At 39.2% G+C, this 23,059-nt stretch overlaps 1 protein-coding gene across 2 annotated transcripts in view; it reads right to left on the bottom strand.

Annotated features, from left to right (window-relative positions):
- Window positions 1-23,059, bottom strand: part of Col25a1 (collagen, type XXV, alpha 1) — a 417,880-nt gene that overhangs the window by 71,868 nt on the left and 322,953 nt on the right. Inside the window, exons 11-15 of one of the 2 annotated variants that reach the window (XM_013023760.1) lie at window positions 21,511-21,537; window positions 18,628-18,672; window positions 8,241-8,294; window positions 5,874-5,900; window positions 2,296-2,340 (exon numbers count right to left, since the gene is read on the bottom strand). In XM_013023760.1, coding sequence (XP_012879214.1) covers window positions 2,296-2,340; window positions 5,874-5,900; window positions 8,241-8,294; window positions 18,628-18,672; window positions 21,511-21,537 — 198 coding nt within the window. The remainder of the gene's footprint in view (window positions 1-2,295; window positions 2,341-5,873; window positions 5,901-8,240; window positions 8,295-18,627; window positions 18,673-21,510; window positions 21,538-23,059) is intronic. The other variant, XM_013023761.1, reaches the window with a different exon arrangement.

The raw sequence follows: 23,059 nt of genomic DNA, 5'->3' as shown, positions 1-23,059 counted from the left end.
AAAAAAAAATCAAACTAACAATAATATTTCACGACACATGAAAATTACATGAGATCAAAATTTCCCTGTCCGGAAATTATGTTTCCCTGGAACCCGGCCACACTTGTTTGTTTACATGTTTTTCTGTTCATGTGTTCACGCTACAGCCACAGAACTGAGGACTGTGACAGAGACCATATGGCCCACGAAATCGAAAATATTTATTTTCTGGTTCTTTAGAGAAAAAGTTTGGCTGACTTCTGCTTTTCCATAACAACAAGAAAAGTGAAGTACAGCATGATCTAGGTTTATATATTTAGGGTTTTCAATTGTGACGTTCACAGGCGCAGACAATCCCTGTATCTCCCGTGTGTTCTTGATAGTACGCTAAACATGTTCATGTCGTATTTTATCACAGCATGATATTTACATTTGGCCAATAAGTAAATTAAATCTGCAGCAGTGCTACTCGATGGGAGTGATTGTTGCTGTAGCACTAAGGATTGAATTCAGAGCCTTGCGCTTGCTAGGCAGTCCCTCTATTATTTGAATCATATCTCCAGCTTTTTTTGCATGCATTTTTTTGGTTGTTGGTGGTGGTGGTGATTGTGGGGCTTGAACTCTGGGCTTGGGCATTGTCCCTCAGCTCTTCAGCTCAAGGCGAGCGCTCTACCACTTGAGCCACAGCGTCACTTGTGGTTTTCTGGTGATTTACTGGAGATAAAGAGTCTCACAGACTTTTCTGTCCAGGCTGGCTTTGAACCTCGATCCTCAGATCTCGGCCTCCTGAGTAGCTAGGATTACAAGCATGAGCCACCCGATGCCCAGCTATGCGTGCATTTTTTCTTTTTTAGGGTTGGTCTCACTGTATGCCTAGGCTCAGCTGATCTGAGCTTTGATCTTACTACTTTTGCTTCCTTATGAGCCAGTATAACAGGTGTGCATCACCATGCACACACTTCATGGGTTAAGATGAGTCTTGAGAACTTCTTTTGCCCTGGTTAGCCTTGAACCATCATTTCCCAATGTCTGCCTTCCAAGTAGCTAGTATTATGGGCATGAGCCACCATTTTTGGTTTCAACTTGGAGTGGTTTTTGTCCCCCAGGGAATATGTGACAGTAACTGGAGGTGGGTTTTGTTGTCATCGTTCAGGGATGTCACTGGAGACTCATAGTGAGGGCCATGAATGACTCTAAACACCCGACAACCCCAAGAATAAAAAAGTATCTGATCTCCAATGTCAACAGTGCTCGCTAAGCCGTCCTGGTTAACCAGAAACTGTGAGCCACTCTAGTTTCTAGATTATTCTTCAAATACAAAAGCGTTGCTACTTAGTGACATTAATTCATCCCCACCCCTATGCCATATTTATATTAATATTCATGAGGAGAAAAATAAATTTCTTTTTATGTTGTGGGTCTGTTTCTATGACTATTATCCATCTGTACTTCAACCTTCAAAATGGGGATAGTTTTATTCTCAACTGCAAGTCTAGCTGAATAATTCTTTCCTTATCCCTCAATCACTCAGCTTGATTTATATTAAAAATCCATGACTCTATTCTGTGTTCAGTTTCTGAAAAGATTTTGTACCCAATTCTTACATAGTAAAATAGCCTCCCTACATCATAAATGTCAAAGTAGAAATCCAAACAAAAGGTATACTGGTAATTTATGAGTTGGGTTTTGGGTGTGGGACAAAGCAAGAAAGCAGCCACTGAACCACTGTGCTGATCAGGACTTAAAAGCAAGGTATGGGGAGACAAAACACAAAAGTTACAAAATACTCAGATTTAGTGGATTTCAAGGCAGCAAATTTTCAAACCTTCATTAAAGGATGGGCACTGGTGGCTCATGCCTATAATCCTACCTACTTAGTAGTTTGAGATATGAAAATCAGGGTTCAAAGCCAGCCCAAGGAAGAAAAATCCATGAAACTCTTACATTCAGTTAACCACACACACACACACACACACACACCCAAAAAAAAAACGCAAAAGAAACGCACCAAGCAACAGAAACTAACGAAGAAACAGAAGTTACACCCACATTCAAGAAAGAACTAGGAAGGAACGAACTCAACAAAAAGGCATAGATAGATAACTAAACACACACTAAAAAAAACAATACATACAAATCACTTCCAAAAAAAACAAATCAATAAACAAAAAGAATGTACAGTAATCACTTTTTGTTAACAAATATTTACAAGTTTTCTGATCTTTGGAGAACGATCATATTACCTTGTGAAACAGAGGCATTCAACCTTTTAAAACCTCCCACCTTTTTATGCATTCTTGCTTCTTAAAACCGTACCTTTTCACCTGCTTCACCTTTGGGGCCATTTTCTCCAGCATCTCCCTAAGAGGAGGGAAGACGGACACATGTGAAATATCTGGGTGGTATGAAGCACTGAAGCTTTCAACAAAATTAAGTTTCCCTCAAAATACTCTATAGATAAAAATCTGCTGCAAATGTGCTACAGAACTAATGTACTTTCACTTAACCAGCTGTTGGATACCACTGCAATTAATTTTAAGACACGGAACATGGATGAAGAGTTTTAAGCCACACCATAAACAGAAATCCATCCTGTGTCTCCACTGATCAGCTAATTTCAACACGGAAGCCTCCTCTTTCTTTTCTCCTGTGTGAAGACTTCATCTCAACAATTCTTCTGTGACTCTAGTTTGCCACCTCTGTGTCCTTCATACCACACCTGTGCATCTAGGCCTTTGACTTCTCGTTATTCCTTCCTCTCCTCCCCCTCTATCTTCTTTTGTACCAGTACTGGGGCATGTCATTGGGCCTTAAACCCTGTCCCTTAGTTTTTTCTGCTCAAGTCTGAACCTCAGGTCCACTTCCAGCTTTTTGATGGTTAATTGGAGATAAGAATCTCACAGACTTTTTTTTTAACCTGAGCTGGTTTTGAGCCATGATCCTTAGCTCTCAGCCTCCTGAGAAGCTAGGATTTAATGCGTGAGCCATTGGAACGTGGCTTTTTTCCTTTTTAATCTGAATAAATCCCACTCTGTTTTCAAACCCACTTCTTCAGGGACTCAAAATTCATAGCGAAGACTCTGGATTGAACATTTCTTTCTGTCTAGGTATGGTTTGAATTTGTGGATTTTATTAGAAAACTTTTTGCCTGAGTCATAGTACAATGAGTTTAAGAACGTAATGCTTGTTATTTTTTGAGAATTCCTATGTTTGCGCTTTTACTCACAAAGCAATGCATCTAGGGCAGAGCTATTCACTTATTATCCAGGCCTTGACCCCTTCAATTCTGGATTCTTCAATGTAAGCCTCACACCATAGTAGAGTGGAAATATGGCCTTTGGAGTCAGGAAGACAGAGTCCAAATCTGGTACTCATTGGGCAATGGAAATTCTCTTTGCATCACATGTCTCTTGTGGAATGCCAGTGTAGGAATAAATGATAAGTTTCAGACTGTGCAGAGAGCAATTAGACCAGTATGGGGCACTTCAAAGGTGCCCTTGTTTGATGTTAATAGTAACCATGCACAATGGCACATATATTCCATAGGCTGCAATGTTCCTCTCTCTAGCTTCTGAAGAAGTCACTTCATAGCATTTTACAAAGCTCCTTAATATATAACTAGTTTCTTGGGAGAGAGAAATACCAAGAAACTGTCACAAGTAGCCTTCTCAGGCATTTGTCCGGGGTGATGGGATTCTGCGCAGTAAGCCGCGGCACCTGATGAACTTTATCTGGTACCCACAGGATGGTCTTGCCATCATTCCCTCTCCTTCTTCAGTTTCTACGCCAAGCCGTTGTCTGATGGCTAAACAATGACAAGTTCATTATCGTGGCCTGATTGCATGTCAAACACATACACTGGCAATCTATCATGAGGGACCTTGTTAGGCAGATTATTTGCATGTTTTTAAACACATATGCTTGAGAATGGGCACTGGTGGCTCATACATGTAATCCTAGCTACTCAGGAGGCTGAGATCTGAGGATTACAATTCAAAGCCAGCCTGGGCAGGAACATCCATGAGACTCTTATATCTCTAATTAACCAGCAAAAAGATGGAAGTGGAGTTGTGGCTCTAGTAGTAGAGTGCTAACGTTGCAAACAAAAACTCAGGGACAGTGCCCAGACCTACAGTTCAAGTACCAGGACAGACACACAAAAATAACATTTGCTTAAAAAAAATCCTTGGCCCATTGGACCAGGTATGGCAGCTCACAGCCATAATTCTAGCTACTGAGGATGCAGAGGTTAGGAGGATCATGGTTTAAGGCCAGCCTGAGAGCCTGGGAGTCAGAGAGACTGTTTCTCAACAATTAAGCTGGGCAGGTTGGGACATGACTATAATCCCAACCACATGAGAAGTGTAGGTAGGATGATCCCAGGCCAGCCAAGGAGAAGAATACAAGACCCTATGTGAAAAATAGCTAAAGCAAAGACAGGCTGGGGATGTATAGCAAGTACAGAACCTGTCTATCAAGTGTAGGGCCCTAAGTTCAAAACCTACTGCCACCAAAACACCCAAATCAAACCAAAAAGAAAAACAAAAGAAAAAGCCTTTATCAGGAAAGCTGGCTCCAAGTGGTTGTAAAGGGCTTGACAGAGATATCCCTTTATGAAATTGACTTTTATGACCCTCTGTTTCGCTTTCCTTCCATTTAACTAAGTCCCCCTTTGTCCCTTTTGTTTTAGGATGCTGACAAATACAGTACATTGAAAACTTCTGTCTTGATCCTTAGATGAACATCTTTGTGGAATCAGAGTTATAACATTGCTACATCAGAAAGATCCTACAATTTTGGGAAGAGCATGGTGATATAGTACCTTAGTCATTTCTAATTCAACTGGCAAACTCTTAAGCAACAGGAAAATGAACTAAGAGACTAAAAGGAATCAGGACAGGCCTAAAGTAGGAAGGAGGGAGCCTGAGAGGAATCTAACGTGCAACACTCTGCTTTTCTTTTTGTTTCTCGTCCTGGTTTTTATGAGAATTCTTTGTGGGGCAACTTCAGGTAATTGCTTCAGATAACATCTGTATCCCTTTAACCTAGTGACATGAGAAGTGGTAGACAGACACGTAGATGCTTAGATGAGTATTGGAATGGCACCAGTGATGGAGGAGAACAGAGGTTTGGGCTGGCTTATGGATTTTTGAAAAATTTAAACGTTTCACACAGAATGTTTAAATTTACCCCCCTTCTCTCTGAATCTTTAAGCCTTTTAACTCAAACTCTATCTAAGAATTACACTATTTTCTTTCATGAATCAAGTTTGAAAGACACACAGATGAACATAGTCATTGTCCCCACTCCACCTGTCCATCCAATCCACTCATCCCATCCATCTATTCATCCATCCACCCATCCCATCTGTTCAGCATCTATTCATCCACCATCCTTCCATCCATCCACACATCGCCTCTGTCTGGCCATCTGTCCATCCGCCCCATCCCATCCATCCCTTCCATCCACCCATCCATCCATCTTTGGATCCCATTTTTTCAGTCCATCCACCATCCATCCATCTAACCATCCATCCATCCATCTTATTCTATCCACCTCTTTCACCCACCAATCTACCCATCCATTCATCTGTCCATCCCATCTATTCATCCATATGTCCATTCAACATCAATCTAACCATCCATCCATCCATCTATCCATCCACCCATCATATCTGTTTGTCCATCTATCTTTCTAACCATCATCCATTCATATAATCTATCCATCTTGTCCATCTGTCTTCCATCCATCCATCCATTCAATCAGCCAGCCATCTATCCATCTATTTACCCATCCATCCATCTACCCATCTATCTATCCATCCATCCTTCCAGCTAGAACAGTTTGGGTAACTCTTGGAATTAAGAACACAAATATACACAGAATCTTCTTACCTTTTCTCCTTGCTCTCCAGGTTCTCCCTGAGCAAAGGAACAGAGATTAGGTGACTTTAAATGATCAAACACCTCATTAAGAAACATCAAACAAATGAGATACTTAAATAGGCTAGAGGAATTGTGCTTGACTTTTTGATTTGGGCTACAGTTTCTACAAAGAGAGTTGAGTTCTTCTATAAAGCAGTTGAGTTTCCTGAGGAACTGGGTATGTTTGTCAATACTTGCTGTAATTGCTTTTGTAGGGATAAAAACCTGCACAGAATTATCAAGATGTGTAACAGCAGGTGGTAATTCAGTATCTGGAAAGGCTTCTTTATTATTTTTTTCTGCCCAAAGTCAGGATCAACAAGGTAGTTTAGCATGTCTTTCCTCAAAGCCTCCTTTTCAAAGCGTACCTGGATGTACAGATCATTTCAGGGATATGAAATTCTCTAACATGAGCATAAACACTCATTCCGGAAGTAAGGTCCCTCCACCATGTCATGAACTTTAAATGTTGGTAACCAGTATGTTTTCCCTCATGCATATTTTATCAAGTGTTTAATACCTTCAGCACTGATACCAGAAAGGCACAAAATCTCAGTGCATTTAGAAGAAATGCTCTTTTCTCAAAATAACAACCAGGAGGTAGATGTGGTACTACGTGCCTATAATCCCAGCATTCAGGAGGCAAAGGCTGGAGGATTATAAGTGTGAGGCCAACTTGGGATACATGGCAAGAATCTGCTGATGTATAGCTCAGGGGTAGAGTGCTTGCTTAGCATGTGCAACACCTTGGGTTTGATGTGAACACCACAAGAAAAAAAAAAAGACCAGGAAAGCATGAGGACGACAATTCAAAACTGTGCTTTGAAAAGTATTTCCCTTTAAGTTTGTTCAGGACAGGACAGAGGATGGACAGTACACGTTCTATAACGTATCATAAACATTATGCTGATATTTTTCTGATAAAAAGCTGGACTGTTGCCACAAAACCAGAATGCTTAGTTGGCCTTAAGGCAATTATTGTGGGCTTAAACACATAACCCATTCTGGAAGTCACTCTGGAGACAAAAACTCTTCATTCTCTGACCATCAACTTGACCCCCCCTGGCCGCCTGCATTTCTAGCCATGTTCACTGCTCAACATCCACCATGTTCTTAGGTTGCTAGGCAACCTAAGAACAGCATCATGAATATGCATTAAATATTAGCTCCTCTCATGTGGCTTTGTAGCATGGAGCAAGAGAGGGAAGGAGACAGAAAAATGGCTGGAGTCCCAGAAGGAATATTTTCTTTCTTCTCTTAAAGGACAAAGGACAGGTCTATACTGATTTTTAGGCCTGTCCTAGGCGCCTGTCAATTGCCATGGATGTGCAAAATCAGCTGACAGACATCTGTGGGTGTGGATATGCACCAGCACAGCTGCTGGGATTAGGCATTCGTTTCATACTTCAAGGGATGCTCACTCATCAAAGGACTTGGGATTTGTTTGCCTGTTTGGTTGAAACTAAACTGTCACCAATCTTTTTATATGTAACAGATTCATTTGCCCTTCAAGAAACATAGAAAATGTGTAACCCTCCTTCTAAAGTCATTGCATTTTTTCTCTATTTGGTAATTCCAACTATATCCATTTTTAAGTTTTTAAACATGTCATAGCTCTATTCTGCTCTTCATCTGACTAACAGGTTATGCTGTGTGGAGGTTGAAGGTGTCCAAGTCTTGAGGAACAGCCATTGTGCCAGGATGAACCTCATTGGGAGTGAGGCCTGGAAATACATATATTTTAGGCAGCATGGATGTAATCCTGCTTTCATATGCTCATTTAAGAGGTAAAATGATCAGAGAGAGAGAGAGAGAGTGTGTGTGTGTGTGTGAGTGTGTGTGTGTTGGTACTGGGGCTTACGTGTAGGCTTTGCAATCTCACTCCACTTTTTTGCTCATGGCTGGTATTCTACCACTTGAGCCATACTTCCGGTCTGGTGTTTTTTGCTGGTTAATTGGGAGATGGGGTCTCACAGCCCATTCTGCCTGGCTAGCTTCAAACCTGAACCCTCAGGTATCAGTCTCTCTTAAGTAGCTAGGATTACAAGGCACGAGCTGGCAGCAGTCATTTTGAGATAACATTCTTACGTTATGTCACTGTTGCAGAAGTGCTTTAGACAACCATGTTCTATTTCTTTGTTTTTTATACTTTTTATACTTAATGAGGATCATAAAAATGATTTATTCCTTAGTCACAAAGTTCTCTAATATAACGTTATGACACTATTGACAAAAATTCCATTCAAGAAACCTATGGGATATAAAATGTTAGAAGAGCTTATCACAGCGTGGAAAGCTGTTTGATGAATGGTTCTGCATGGCTCTATTTATACTGACCTTCAGTCCCGGAAGTCCATTCTGTCCTGCTGCTCCAGGCAACCCAGGCTCACCCTCAAAACAAAAAGTAAGTACTACTAAGTAAAATAGGCAAAACCTGTCCATCATATGGACAACTAGAAGAGATAATCATCCAATAATGATCTGGAAGTACAGAGAGGGTAAGCGACTATTCATATAAATACTACACAATCAATGTGTAGGCCTCAATTTCATGTTAGAGAGTACAGGGTTAATTTCCTCTGTGCAATCTTTCATCCTTAAGAAAGCTAAAATAAATTACTAGAGGAGATTATTATCTACATGATGCTAGGCACATTGCATCGATAAGTATTTGTGGAATAAAGGGCACTTGACAATGTAAGACTGATCTGAAGACTTTTTCCATGATCCATCAACTCAGGAAAATAAAGACTGTTAGTTCTAATCAAGTTAATATTTGCCATCTGAATCTCAAAAAACAAAAACAAAAACGTGTCTTTGAACACCTAGACACAGATGCCATGTAAATACAAAATAAATGGTTTTGATTTCATTTTCCAATTGTATTGTAAGACAAATTGAAGCTCCAGACTTGAGTTTCTCATAAAGTGTAAGGGAAAAAAATGGTGGCCACTACTAGGTTGAAAACTGTCTGGTTTTAGAAAGATATGCACTAGTTATTATAGACCCTGATCAATGACTGTCTTCCAAACAGAGGGGGGTAAATCCATTAAAGGACCCAGACGTGAAGACATTTTGTCCCATTATATTTCTAAGTGGCTCACACTTACATCCAAGAGAACTTTCCTTTCATTTAAGAAACATTCTTAATACCCCGACTTCCACTGCTGGGTAGCTTTCTTCCTTTCAGAGAGAAGACAAGGTACTTCATAGTTGATTTTTTTTTAAAGACTTGATTTTGTTATTCTTTTTAAGATTGATTTGAAAGAAGGTTTTATAAGTCACCCAAAGAGCAGGAATTGAGTCATTTTTATATTTGTTTTCTCAACTTGGAAAACATGCCTATAGGCAATATTTCTCAAAGGCCAAGATCTTTATATTCACTGAAGAAGGCCAAGTATTCTTTGTATCTATTTAACAGGCAAAGAAATTAAGATGTGGAAAGTTATTTTTTTCAGTCCTTTTTTAAAAAATGAAGTCGATGGACAAAGAAATTACAAGCCCACATTCTGGTGAGAAGTACAGGATCTTGACCAATGTTACCCCTTCCACTATTCTCCCTCATTTTTCTTTCTCCCCATTCTTATCCTCAATTTATGTGGTTCAATTATTATATAATGGATAATGAATATAATGACTACATTTGTCCAGATTTACACAAATATAGTCAAGATTTGATTGTCATGGTTTGGCTTAATAATATACTCAAAATGCCTTTTTCACTATTGAATGAATGAAGAAGTAATCTAGGAAATATAAAAAATCTAGAAATCTGAAGTAAGTAGGGGATGTATTTCTAATCTTGTTATCAATTGGTTATACATACCATTTATAAATAACCTTCTAGAAGAGAATGAATTCAACATTACTCATATGAAGACATTTTATATGTAGTTACTAGACACATGAGACCACTATCTGTCTAGAAGAGTAAAAATGTTCTTCCTGGGGTTCGGAGGTATGGCTCAGTTGGTGGAGTGTTAGCCAAAGCTAACTAGACCAGACTGAGTCCTAGTTTGAAACCAAAAAAATTACCTTCCTGGGGGCTGGGAAGATGGCTCAGTGGTAGAGCGCTTCCTTGCATGCCTGAGGCCCTGGGTTCGATTCCTCAGCACCACATAAGCAAAATGAAAAAGCCGGAAGTGGCGCTGTGGCTCAAGTGGTAGAGTGCTAGCCTTGAGCTGAAGTGCTGAGGGAAGTGCCCAGGCCCAGAGTTCAGGCCCCACAACTGGACCCAAAAAAAATTACCTTCCTGGGTGATTATATTATTATATTTGATCACACTCCTTGTTCTGGATTATCACAATTGCTAAAGTCTGCACCTTCTGGAAGAAATTCTGCTTCCTGTATAAAGTCACATGAACTGCAACTCATGCACTTTTTTGTTGTTGTTAAGATGACAAATCACTGACTGAGAACAATGATGACCATTATTGGAAAGTTTTGATATGCCATCTGTACAAAACAGAGGCCGAGAACTTGGAAAGAGAATACATCCTGAAACAGGACTATCAGTTACCCTGCAGCCAGCAAGAAGAGCTATTCAATCTGTTTTCTTCAAACAGTCTACAACAAGATGCACTAATATCATAACTCATGGTTCTAATGCAAATAGATGCTGCCAGGGAACAATACAAACTTTGTTTGGACTTTCAAAGAATAACCACGGTAGCCAGAATTATTTTTCTTTAATGCTTAAGCCCCTGGAACTGGACAGAATTCATGCTAAGATTTGAAGCAGAAGAGAAATGTTGCTTAGGTATCTGTCTAACATCCTCTTTAATATATCAACAGCAAGGGACCAAGACTTGATCTCTTTTCCTCTTCGATTGTATAATAAGCTTATTTGGTCTGTTGTCTTTTATAATCTTTTACCTATGCTCACATAATTCCAGGCAACTGTAAGCATACTTTGTACTATGATGTTCTGATTTTTTAAAAAAAATTTATATAGCCTTCTGAGTAGTTTGATTACCCTGTTGAAGTTAGGTGCGATGAATTAATTAGTCTCCCATTGTCTAACACTCAAGGGGGGGGGTCCAATTTTTACTCTTAAACATAGAATAAAATAAACACCTCAGCATATATAATTACATTTTCCTGCAAGATTCTTTAATGATGAAAACTCCCGAGCTTGTTTTATAGTCCCAGGAAACATTTTATGACATTGTTTTTAAGCTGCTTTCGGAAAGAGTTTGACATTTCATTTGCTCTTATAGTCATCTGTTCTGTGTTACTTTTTCACTCTCTTCATCAGCTTTGGATAGCACCATTTTAATTTTGGGGGCTTTTTAATAAGCACAAAGAAGAAATTGCTGTTGCTCAATTTTCTATTTCTTTTCCACTTTCAAGTTAAATATTTTCACATGTGTTTCTAATTTAAATAGGTGCTCACAAAATCTTAGGCTGAATAATGAGGCAGAAAAGAAAAAAAATGGCTAAGAGCATCTTACTTCCAATAACCTATAAAGTTAGATTAGGGAGCTCTAGGACATTCTATCCTTGCCCAAAGTTAGTTTGTGAAGGTTATGTGATAGGAATAGTTAAGATGAAGTACTCTCCAACTCAGAGAACCAATGCTGAGCAGCTATGAGCATGTGTGAGGCTTGAATTCATTTACCTAACAGCAAAAGTATACAATAACACAAATGACAGTGCTATCAAAGCATAAAATGAGCTATTTTTGAAAGAAGTTTGCTGGTCAAACTTCATTGAGAAGTGTTTGCTAAAGGACAGACAGACATACAATATAATTTGAAAAAAAAGAAGTAAAATGTGGCAAAGTAGCTAAGAACTTAGGCATCACAGAAGATAGCTAAATTGAATTCATCATAACGCTCATCGGATTTGACGATCCAAGTTAGGGTACCCAGAGGACATATGGGTAAACCCTCTCTTTATCTCCCACAACTACACACTACTCCCCCCATTCCCTCACTTTCTCTTCCAGTCTCCATTCTCTCTCAGTTCTCAGTTCAGTTTTCGCCAGGAAGAGCCTGAGGGGTCATGTGTGAATCAAGGTGTGCAAACCCCATTCACTTTTCCTCACCACCATTTTCTCCATTGCTACTCCCTGCCAATTTTAGAGCCATCTGCACCAATGCTGCGATCTACAGAGCCTGGGGAAGCAGATACAGGACAGGCTGAAGCAGGAATTCTTCACTTCTAAATAGCTAGGACTTGATTGCAAAACGGGGAGATTCTGAGTAGGCATGTCCCCTCAACCCTGCGATCCCCACACTTCAAGATTGATACCCCAGATGGCTAAAGAAGGCTTAGGTGAAAGGCGTTGCTTGCCTGTATCCAAAGGCAACACTATGCACTATTTCCTTTCAAAAATAAAACTTTGAAAGGCCCCAAAAGTCAGCTCAAATAAGCCAGAGAGCCTGAGCCTGCAGTGATGCTCTTTTCTGTACATAAAAAAAAAGGTTTTCTCTGCATGTGTTCTGGTGGGGGAAAAAGATTAGGAAATGAAAGCTTATGATTTAGGGAGACAAACTATCAGGGAGTCAGATGAAGGGGAAAAGTTTTTAAAAACTGGAGAAAGAGCGAACCACCATAGCCCGTCTTCCTCGTGTTCCAGGAAATCTCCTCTAAATTAGACCATTAGCGCCCACTGCAACTTTTGATTAGACTTAGGATGCTAGAAGTTATAGCCGCAGTAGGCAACGAACATCTGACATTCCTCTAGCCAGGGGCTGAGGATGGGAATGACCTGTGTCTTCAAAGGGTGGTGGGTGTCTGGATTCACTCTGTGAATGTAGACAGAAAAGGAGGAAGCTTCAGGGATGACAGGCAGCCCCCTGACATCCCAGAGGGGAGCAGGAACTAGGACAAAAGCAGCATTACCGAAGAAGAATGAAGAGATGGAGGCAACTCTGATCTTAGGGACGAGGGTTCGTTGCCTGGCAATGCAGAGCGGAAATCCACATCAGTGTTGGACTTTGAAGTTTCCGTAAGTTGAAGAAGTGCCTTTATTTTTACATCTGGCTCTGTTAAGTTTTAGACTTTGTAACATAACATCCCCTTGAAAAGATATCTACTTTATGTATGTATATATACATATAGATGTTTTAAAATCCAGCTAATATACTTTCCTAGAGTTCTTAATAATAAACTTATATATAGTTTGAACACTTCTTTTCTCATGAAAAGAAAAATGTACTTAATTATGAATAGAAATTTTAAAGGGTTATGTTCCACTAGAATTCTAAAGGTCAGAAAGAGCACAATGAGATAATACCTTTTTTTTTTTTTTTGGTTGGTCGTGGGGCTTGAACTCTGGGCTTGGGCACTGGCCCCTCAGCCCTTCAGCTCAAAGTTAGTGCTTTACCACTAGAGCCAAAGTGCCACTCCAAGTTTTCCAAGTGGTTAACTGGAGATCAGAGTCTCATGGGCGTTTCTGCCCGGGCTGGCTTTGAACCGTGAGCCTCAGATATCAGCCTCCTGAATAAGTAGGAACACAGGCATGAGACACCAGTGCCCAGCTAAGATATGACTTCTTACTAGCATTCCTTTGGACCCCTTAGGAGGATCCTGATTCATGAAGGCCTCAGTACCTCTGATTCAGAGAAGAAAGCAGTCTAATCTTTTAATAGGCGATCACATGTACTATTGTCTCCATTTTGGTCTCCTGATTAAACTTTGAAGTGAATATTTATAGTATCTATCTGGCAAATGAGGAAACTAAATTACAGTGAAGGTACTCCTGTCCAAGTTTATTTAAATACTGAGCAGCAAAGCCAGGGTTTTTGGTTGTGAATCCACACTCTGAACCTCTATGATACATTGCTTGACTTTGAAGCTCTATTCTGGGTAACATCTGGGCAACCCTGAGCAGAATACTATGCCTCAGTTTCCTCATTTACAAAATGGAGATGATCACAGCATTCACTTGACAGGATTCCATGAGGACCTCATGAGCTAATGGGAATATAGCACTTAAGGGTGCTTACTACTTAATAAATGTTGATTAATTTTAGCCATTATTTTATATGACTTCCATCTTTTATGCTGTCAAGGGATGAAAGAGAATGCTGAAGTTTGATTCCTCATACATTAATGCCACCCATGCTATTTCATGTTTGATAATTGCTACTTGCCTGAAGAACCCCTAGCAGTGGGTTCTTTGACTCTAAATTCTTTTTCTTTTTTAAATCCATAACCAAAGAAACTTGTAAATAGATGGGGTTACATATCATTGAGTAGGTTCTGCTTCAGGGAAGTTTAAGCTAACCAGAAAACAAACAGACCTATGACATACTGAAATCAATCGGGAATTTAATTCAGCCTATATTTTTAATATGTATGTGTGTGTATACACGCACATGAGTGTGCACAAGTATGCATGTATTTATGCTGGGAATCAAACCCAAGGCCTTTCACATGCTAAACACACACTAGCACACAGTTACCCTCCTGACTTTGGACTTTTAAAATGATACTCAGGATAGTGAAGGGAAAAAAGCCATTGTGTTGAGTGCTTACAAGGAATAAATCAGCCGTAAGAAATATTGGGTTCACTGGCTAGCTCAGTGTGTGGACTGGATCAATGGCTTGACCTTTGGAGATTGAGAGCTTCAAATTTATTTGCTCTTTAAATATACTCACAATAAAAATGCCACAAGACATATACTGTGAAGATTAATGTCAGTAAAGCACCATAAGACATGTGTAAGAGATAAAAAGGAATTCCAAATACCATAAGTATCAATTAATTAAAATTTAATGCTACTTTAAAAAATCACATGGCTACCTGGAATGGATTCAAATGACACACTAACATTACTTTTAATTTATATTTTGAAGTTTAAAAATTAATAAATCCTAGAAAAAGCACTGGAAAAATACATGAAACAAGATCATTTGATATTTATTATTATTATTATTGTTGTTATTATTATTGCTTTGGAAAGAATCTGTATGACCAGGAAATCTCTATGACTTTCAGGCAAATTCTAGCTTGTACAGTCAAAATAGTTCTTATTAATTCTGATAACCATTGGTACTATTTTATAGAAATAAAGAGACAGGAAAATAAACTCAGAACTGCATTACCTGAAATTCTTGTGTACCATTTGTTTGTCCCCAGATCTCTTCTGTGACATTTGGGCTTTGCCCTTATTGTTATTCAAATAATGTGTCATCTTGATGTCATATTCGTATAGCTACTAGTTAAAATGAAAATGTGGAAAGGGAAAAAATACAGGGCTGTAAACAGTGCCTACTCAGAGATTCTACTGTAAAGAATTGACATAGCAATATGCCAACAAATTGTAAAAATTCTATATAGTCTGCCAAAGAGTTAAGTTTAATTATGATTCCATCATAAATTATCTTAAATAGATCACATTTCCCATCATGTGTGAAGTAGGCTGTATCAACAAGTATATTCATATATATATATATATATATATATATCCCCATTATATGTGTGTGCATTTAAAAATCATATGTAGGATCTTTAATAAGGTCTATTCATGAGAATTACAAAAATATGTATTTATGTCCAATATAACAATCTGGGGGAAGAAAAGGCAATATTGCTTGTTTTAGGTATGAGTTTCCATTATATTTGCTCTAATTTCTTTGGTGAATGGATACAAATCTAAATGTGGAAAAGCAAATTTCATCCTTGGGAACAGAGGATGCTAGAAGTGCATTGTCTAGGAATTTGTAACCTTGGTGGCTGTGAGTGGATTCCTCTATCTGGAAGGCTTAGAGGCACACAGTTAGCCTGTTCTCTCAGGTGAGACACTCTCTGATCCAAGGAAGGCCTGGAACCTTTCAGAGAGCTTAGATTATCCAGCCCCAGAATGGGAGATGTCACCCCACCAAGGCTGTGCTGCTCAAATACTTATGAATGGATCTTTCTCCTTTCTGTGCACTGACATGCTGTCCAGTCCACACGAGGCAGGGGGGAAGGTTGTAGGCTGGAGGAGTGGCCAGGAAAGAGAGATGTATTCTATCTTACTGTATAACTCAATTTGTTTCCTTCCTGTTATGAATTCTGTTCCTTGAGTGTAAGCTTAGGGTTCATTTACTGAGACTTAAAGCATGATACTATGATGATAGGTATTTGATTAATATAATTGCCTCTGCTGTATAATGTTCACTTAGTTCCCATGTTTAGTTAATACCAGAAGGTCTAGCTTTTGTCTTTTATGTTGGAGCCTTAGACCAGAAGAGGACTTGCATGTCTCTCCCTGGGAAAAGATGCGTCTCACTGTCTCCCACTGACTGCAGACACAGAGCCCTTTGTAGGCTACACTGCCACAAGGAGCTGGAATTAGATGCCCTGTTCCTTTTTGTGTGCAGGTCCTGGGCCTTGAACTCAGGGCCTGGGCGCTGTCCCTGAACTTTTTGGCTCAAGGTTAGCACTCTACCACGAGCCACAGCACCACTCCTGGCCTTTACTGAGTAGTTTATTGGAGAAAAAGAGTCTCATGGACTTTCCTGCCTGGGCTGGCTTTGAACCTCAATCCTAAGATTTTAGCTCCTGAGTAGCTAGGATTATAGGCATGAGTCACTGGCCCTGTCTTCCTATTCTTGTTAACATGAGTCATTTTATCCTAAGATAGTTAGAAGACTACTAGAAAATAAATATTCAGATAATAATATTCAAGTAATCAATATTTAAAGAAAAATCAAAGTATCACAATGTCACCATAAGACCTATTGATTAAAGCCAATCACAGCAACATTACCAGTCTGAAACAGCTGGGAAGTAATAATAAAATCCAAGTATTTTTCTTAAAACAGCTTACTTTTCTTTGATTTTTTTTTCAAACACAAGAGAAAACTCTTTTTATTTCTTGGTTGTTATCTGTCATATTTCTGATGGCTTAGACTTTATACCTTCCCTTAATAATTATCTGAAAATGATTTTCTAGGCACCAAAAAGTACTTTGGGGATAGGGGCAAGTGACAGAGTAATGTGGATAAGAATGTTTTCTCAAGACACCTTTAGGACATCAAGATGCTTTAAAAATTATGTCACTGTATTCTTCAGAGAAAAATACATTCTAGAAGTTTAAGACACATTTCATATGCTCTAACTATAGAATTATCACATAATTGCCCATTCTCTCTTTACTGTCTGGATGACTAGTTTTCTTAGTAAAGGAAACACACGAATTATCCAATTTTAAATAATCTCGAGGATGAACAGAAACTCCACACAGCGGGTTTGAGACCTAGGTCTTTGGATTAGGAAAGAAACAAGAGATATTTTGCTGATGGCTTCATAAAAATGCTGAATCACTGTTACCCTCTGAGAGACAACATTTAAGGTGCCATAACAATGTGTAACAACAAAACATAAAACTGCACATATTAACCGTGTATGCCCTTGATATCTCCTTTAAACTTGGTGAAGAAGGCATGAAAATATCACATTATTTTCTCTTGCTGAGGAAATTGCTTACTTCCTTGCAAAAATAAAGAATACTCTGTCTTCCAAAGAGTACATTCAACAGTTTCAAAGTTGTTTGCAGGTTAAGGCTTTCTATACATTTTCATAATTGTCTCAAAGCTGATGGAAGGAAGGATAGGAGGAAGGAAGGAAGGAAAGGAGGAAGGAAGGAAGGAAAGAGCAAAACAGTAACTAGCGATACAAGGTTTGATTTTTGTTTGATTTTTTAGCCGATACTAGGTAATTTTCAAATCCATCTTAAAATTTTTGTTTCTATTTCCCTCTGTGATCTGCAGTGTTCTAAATTAGAGAAAGTCAATCTTCGATTCTGGTCAAGATTTATGAAGCAAAAAGAGGTTCATTTTACTATGTGGAAAATGATTCACCATGGACAAGGGCACAGTGTTTGGTTCAGAGACAAAAGAGGCTATGAGCCTCTTTCATTTCACCAAAGCGAAATGAAAGCACAGTTAAAAGCGCTTCTACCCATTTCTCCACTCACTCCTCACATCCACTGTATCAGGGATAAACTGCTCTTGTCTCCCTTTTACACAGGAGTTAACTGAGAGCAGAGAATTCAAGGACCACACCCCAGTTGATTCACAGAGTCTCCAATGGGTAGAATCATGCTCTTAGACACTTTGAATTTGAAGACTGGGGTTGTGTCATACTGGTAGAGGAGAAAAGATGGGCCAGATGCAGGGGTCATGACCATTGCCTTTCTCAATAAGGTTAACATCCTTGTGAATTTCAGAACTTGGTCCAGAACACTCCAGGATGAGCAGTGAGCGGCAGGATTTCTAAGGGCAAGGGCCTCATTATTAACAGTCCAGTCAAACTGCAGGACTAGAATCCGTCAAGTCTATTCAATTCCTATGTTCCCTTAACACTGAAAAGAACTTGCTTCTGTGTTCACAAGGTTTAAATGGGTTCCCTCTCTATAAATAACTTTCACTAGTGAAAGAAATCAAACACACATTAGCTGTGACCATGACCAGAATAAACTAGGGTCCATTTTCTTCATCACAATGAATATCAAATAGAGCATCTTCCCTGCATTGCCATTCTTCAAGAATTAAAAAGATCTGGTTGTATCACACATGGAATGTATTGAAATATAACATAGCCACTACTTGAAATGGAAAAGCTTCAGGGTTTTTGACTAAGGTATCTTTAGATATCTAAGCTCATCTGATCATTTTGCATTTCAAAGACAGATGGAGTATGTTATGAGCAAATAAGTCTGCTGTCATTCACTAGAATAATTCTGTGACATTAATGCTTTCCAAGTTATAAAGGAAAAGAGCTCACCTTTTCTCCATTCATGCCTGGAAGTCCAGGGGTTCCAATGGAGCCCTAAGGAAACACATGGTATAAAGTTGATATCATCACAGAACATTTCAATCCTAAGTTTTTACACTTTGTTAGTTATGTCAGTTATAACTTTACCTGCTTTTTTTTTAATTATGAAAATACTGTACAGAGGGGTTACAATTACATGGACAAGGTAATGAGTCCATTTCTTATCAAGCATTGTTGCCTCCTTTGTTTCCCCTTCCCATCCCTTCCCGTCTCCATCCCCAGATCCCCTTCCCCCCCCCCCCGCCAAAGTTGTAAAGTTCATTTTTGACATAAGACATCTTGTACATCTCATTGTTGCAATAGGTCCACCTGTATCCCTATTTAAACAATTTGTTTTTTCCCTTTCCCTCCACAAATTATACCAACATAAAATACAGTGAAAGCAGGGTTATACCGTGGGGGAGGGACATACAAAGCAACAAAGAAATCATCATATATATGTTAGAAACAATTGCATGAAGGAAAAAACATTTGAATACTTATCTTGGGGTTCATTTCATCTAACATCAACTTACCTGACCTTTTCTGCTTGACTCAGACATATACTAGTTATTGCATATAAGGGAAACCATGAGACCTATGTTTCTTTGGGCCTGGCTTACTTCACTTAATATAATTTTTTCCAAGTCTTTCTATTTCCTAACAAATGGGGCCTTCTTAACGCATGTCTGGGAGATTCTACTTTTCACATTTTCTCCATTGTGTTCACAGGCATACTGTAGGTAGATACAACTTTCTCCAAGTACAGAGTCAAAATTTAACCTTGTTTCCAAATATCCACTTCATCCTCATATGATTTTTAAAGAATTTCGTATCATACACTGTGATTCATATCAGAAGGCCTCATGCTCTAAATTTTATTGTCAAGAAGTGAACAACCTTAGCTCTCCCTGGAAAAAAGACTATCAGTAGTAGTAACTCTTGAATCTCACAAATTTAAGCAAACAAATGATAATTAAAACAACAGCTGTTTATTACACAAGCAAATGAGGGACCTCCCCAACTCAAGTTCATTGTATGTGACACACTTTCTTTCTGGACTGATGGGGAGTGTGTTTGAGTCATGTGAGTGAAAATATGTCTTCCGGGACAGACTCAACAGCAGCACCACCACTTCCGGGTCAATTTTCCTTTAAAAATGGATGGTGTGTATTCACATAAACATGGGCACACACATGGACTGTGGGGAGTAGCAATGGCTGAACATGGAAGAGGTGACAGCTGAGAAGGAAACAGCTAATTGTTAACCAGCCGTGGGTGGTTCAGCCTATCATCTTAGCTACTCGGGAGGCTGAGATCAGGCGGTTAACAGTTCCAGGCTGATCCTGGCAGAAAAGTTTGTGTGACTCCATCTCCACAGCTGGACGTAGTAGCTGATCACCATAGCAACTACAGGAAGCTTCAATAGCACCTGGATTGCAGTTCAGGTACATTCACTGGCAGAAAGTAAGAACTTATCTAAATCAATAACCAGCAAAACAAAAAGAGATGGAGGCATGTCTCAGCCATAATGTGTCAGCCTAGCAACAGTGAGGCTCTGAATTTAACATCTATCTGTCTGTCTGTCTGTCTGTCTATCTATTTATCTGACTGTCTATTTTAAAGTTTGGAAGTAGAGCTGCGGCTCAAGTGATAGAGTGCCAGCCCTGAGCCAAAAACCTAAGCAAGAGTGACAGTCCCTGAGTTCAAGCCCCACTACTGGTGCACACAAAAACCTGCTAGTTATTATCTGAGCAAATGCATGTCATTAAGTGGATACAGAAACATTAGCAAATAACGATGCCTTTCTCCTCCACCCCCCCATTATCTCTCCCTTTTTGACTTCGGAGGCAACATTTTTAAAGTATCAGACACTTGTTCTTTGTCTAGCAAATGTATTTTTTTCTTAGTTGCACCTAAAATTTCTTTCATAATAACTGAGAATTAAAAATAGTAATGACAAACCCCAAACTATACAGCACTCTATTAAAAATAGTAATTACATGTAAGCCAACGGAGATTGCAAGCTCCTTGGTGTGTTGGAGACGCTATAGAGTGGGTCATTAACGTATTTCCCCAAGTTTGAAGTGGTAATTTTATCCTGGTGCAATGTGGATTAGGGTAGCTTTACAATTTCACACTATGTTTAATAGAGACATTATTGCGAGGGACAAAGTGTTCCTACACTCAAGTTGTCTCACATCTCATTGGCTTTAACTCCATTTGTAGGATTATGTTTCAACAGATGCCACATGCCTAGGCTCTATCTTTGATGGATTCCAAAGATAAAGAATAATCACTTTGCCACCTGTTAGAAGGCAATTGTTTTAATTTTCTGTGGGTTAAATATCCTCCTTCTCTCCCTCCAACAAGATGGCAGGTTAGCCAGTGATATTCTGTTGGCAAAGAGCCATCTACCTGCTATATAATTATATATAGTAGCTATATTATATATTACTATATATTACAAATAGAAAATGTATCCTTAGTGCTGGTCAGTTTTGTGACCATTTGGCAATTACTTGTTTGGCTAAGGGCAGCAATTATTTCGCAATGTCCCTGATCCTTCACATTTTTAGTTCAGTCACAATATTTTATTAGTATTTGGTTTAAAATTTTAATGCTTTAAGCATTGGGTAGTTTAAAAGGAGTCTTCTCTGGGTTTACTGCATATTTCATAATAGATTAGAAATGTAATGGTGCATTGTATTGAGTGTATTTTTAGATACCAAGAATGGACAGCCAGACCAATGGCTTCGGCATGCCTTATAGTCACTAATTCTACCCCACTCTTCCACTTACCATCGGGCAATGGAGACATAATTACTTTCTCAATATTGTTTTATACTATACCTTTTGTCCTGGAGGCCCCAGGGGACCCTAAAGACAAAAACAAAAATTCAGTTAGCATAATACTATTGGATGACGGGTCACAACTGCTCTATTTGCTATACAGAAATATGCTAAACCTGTTGAAAGTACAAAATAGGTCTGCTTTCCTATTTACTTCCTTTTTAAAAGACCTTTAAACATATATAGTACGATTTCATTTTTCACTTAAACAAAAAGAATGTTTGCCATCCCAGTGCATCTGTTTCTGGAACTAACTGGCAACTCTACCTCATGAATCTCATTTGGTGGGCTAGAGGTAATGTTTCCAGAAGCAGTTAAAACAATGCAAACCTCGTGTTGGGGATTCATGCCTGTCACCTTAGCTACTCAGAAGGTTGAGATCTGAGGATTGAGCTTTGAAGCCAGCCCAGGCAGACAAGTGTTATCTCTAATAGAGAGGAGGTAATGAAGAGGCAGATTCTTTTTTTTTTAGGTCTGGTCATGGGGCCTGAGCTCTTCAGCTCAAGGCTAGCACTCTACCACTTGAGCCACAGCGCCACTTCCAGCTTTTTTCTTTTTGCTTATGTGGTACTGAGGAATCGAACCCAGGGCCTCAGGCATGCAAGGCAAGCACTGTACCACTGAGCCACCTTCCCAGCCCCCAAGAGGCAGATTCTTATCCCCAATTAACTGGCAAAAAGTTGGAAGTGGAACTGTGGCTCAAGTGGTAGAGTACCTGCTTTGAACAGAAAAAGAAATCAAGAGCAAGAAGCCCTGAGTTCAAGCCCCACTACTGGCAAACACAAAAACATGCTAGTTATTAGCTGAGCAAATACATGTCATTAAATGGATACAGAAACTTTAGCAAATAACGATGCCTTTCTCCCTCTCCCCCCCCCCCCACATTATCTCTCCCTTTTTGGCTTTGGAGGGAACATTTTTAAGTATCACATACTTGTTCTTTGTCTAGCAAATGTATTTTTTTCTTAGTTGCACCTTAAATTTCTTTCATAATAACTGGGAATTAAAAGTAGTAATAACAAACCCCAAACTATACAGCACTCTATTAAAAATAGTAATTACATGTAAACCAACGGAGATGGCAAGTTCCTCGGTGTGCTGGAGACTCTATTAACATATTTCCCCAAGTTTGAAGGGGTAATTTTAGCCTGCTGCAATGGGGATTAGGGTAGCTTTACAATTTCACACACGTGCACACACATACACAAAACCAAACAACAACAACAAACAATCCCACAAAAATGTAACACAGTTTCACAGGAAATAGTCAGGACCACATTTAGTTTCTACATCGACAAAACTTCAGTTAAGCAGATGTACAAAGGGAATTACTGAAAAGCATGACAAAAAGGCAGGTTTTGTTCTATGCTTCCTCTTAGGAGATGTGGTCCATTGACGTACACAAAAGCATGTTTATAAACAAGAGGAAGCCAAAGCCAAGTATGGCACCTCATGCGCTTGAGGAGGAAGGCTGCTCATGCCCAGCTGTGACCTGGCGGTGGGGAACCGAACACTGCATTTCAGGAGATGAATGAGAATATTTACATAG

This window comes from Dipodomys ordii, unplaced genomic scaffold (assembly GCF_000151885.1).
Source record: "Dipodomys ordii isolate 6190 unplaced genomic scaffold, Dord_2.0 Scaffold70, whole genome shotgun sequence".
Taxonomy (NCBI): Eukaryota; Metazoa; Chordata; class Mammalia; order Rodentia; family Heteromyidae; genus Dipodomys; species Dipodomys ordii.
Note: the sequence above shows the minus strand (reverse complement) of the source record. Positions and strands in the feature narration are given on the sequence as shown.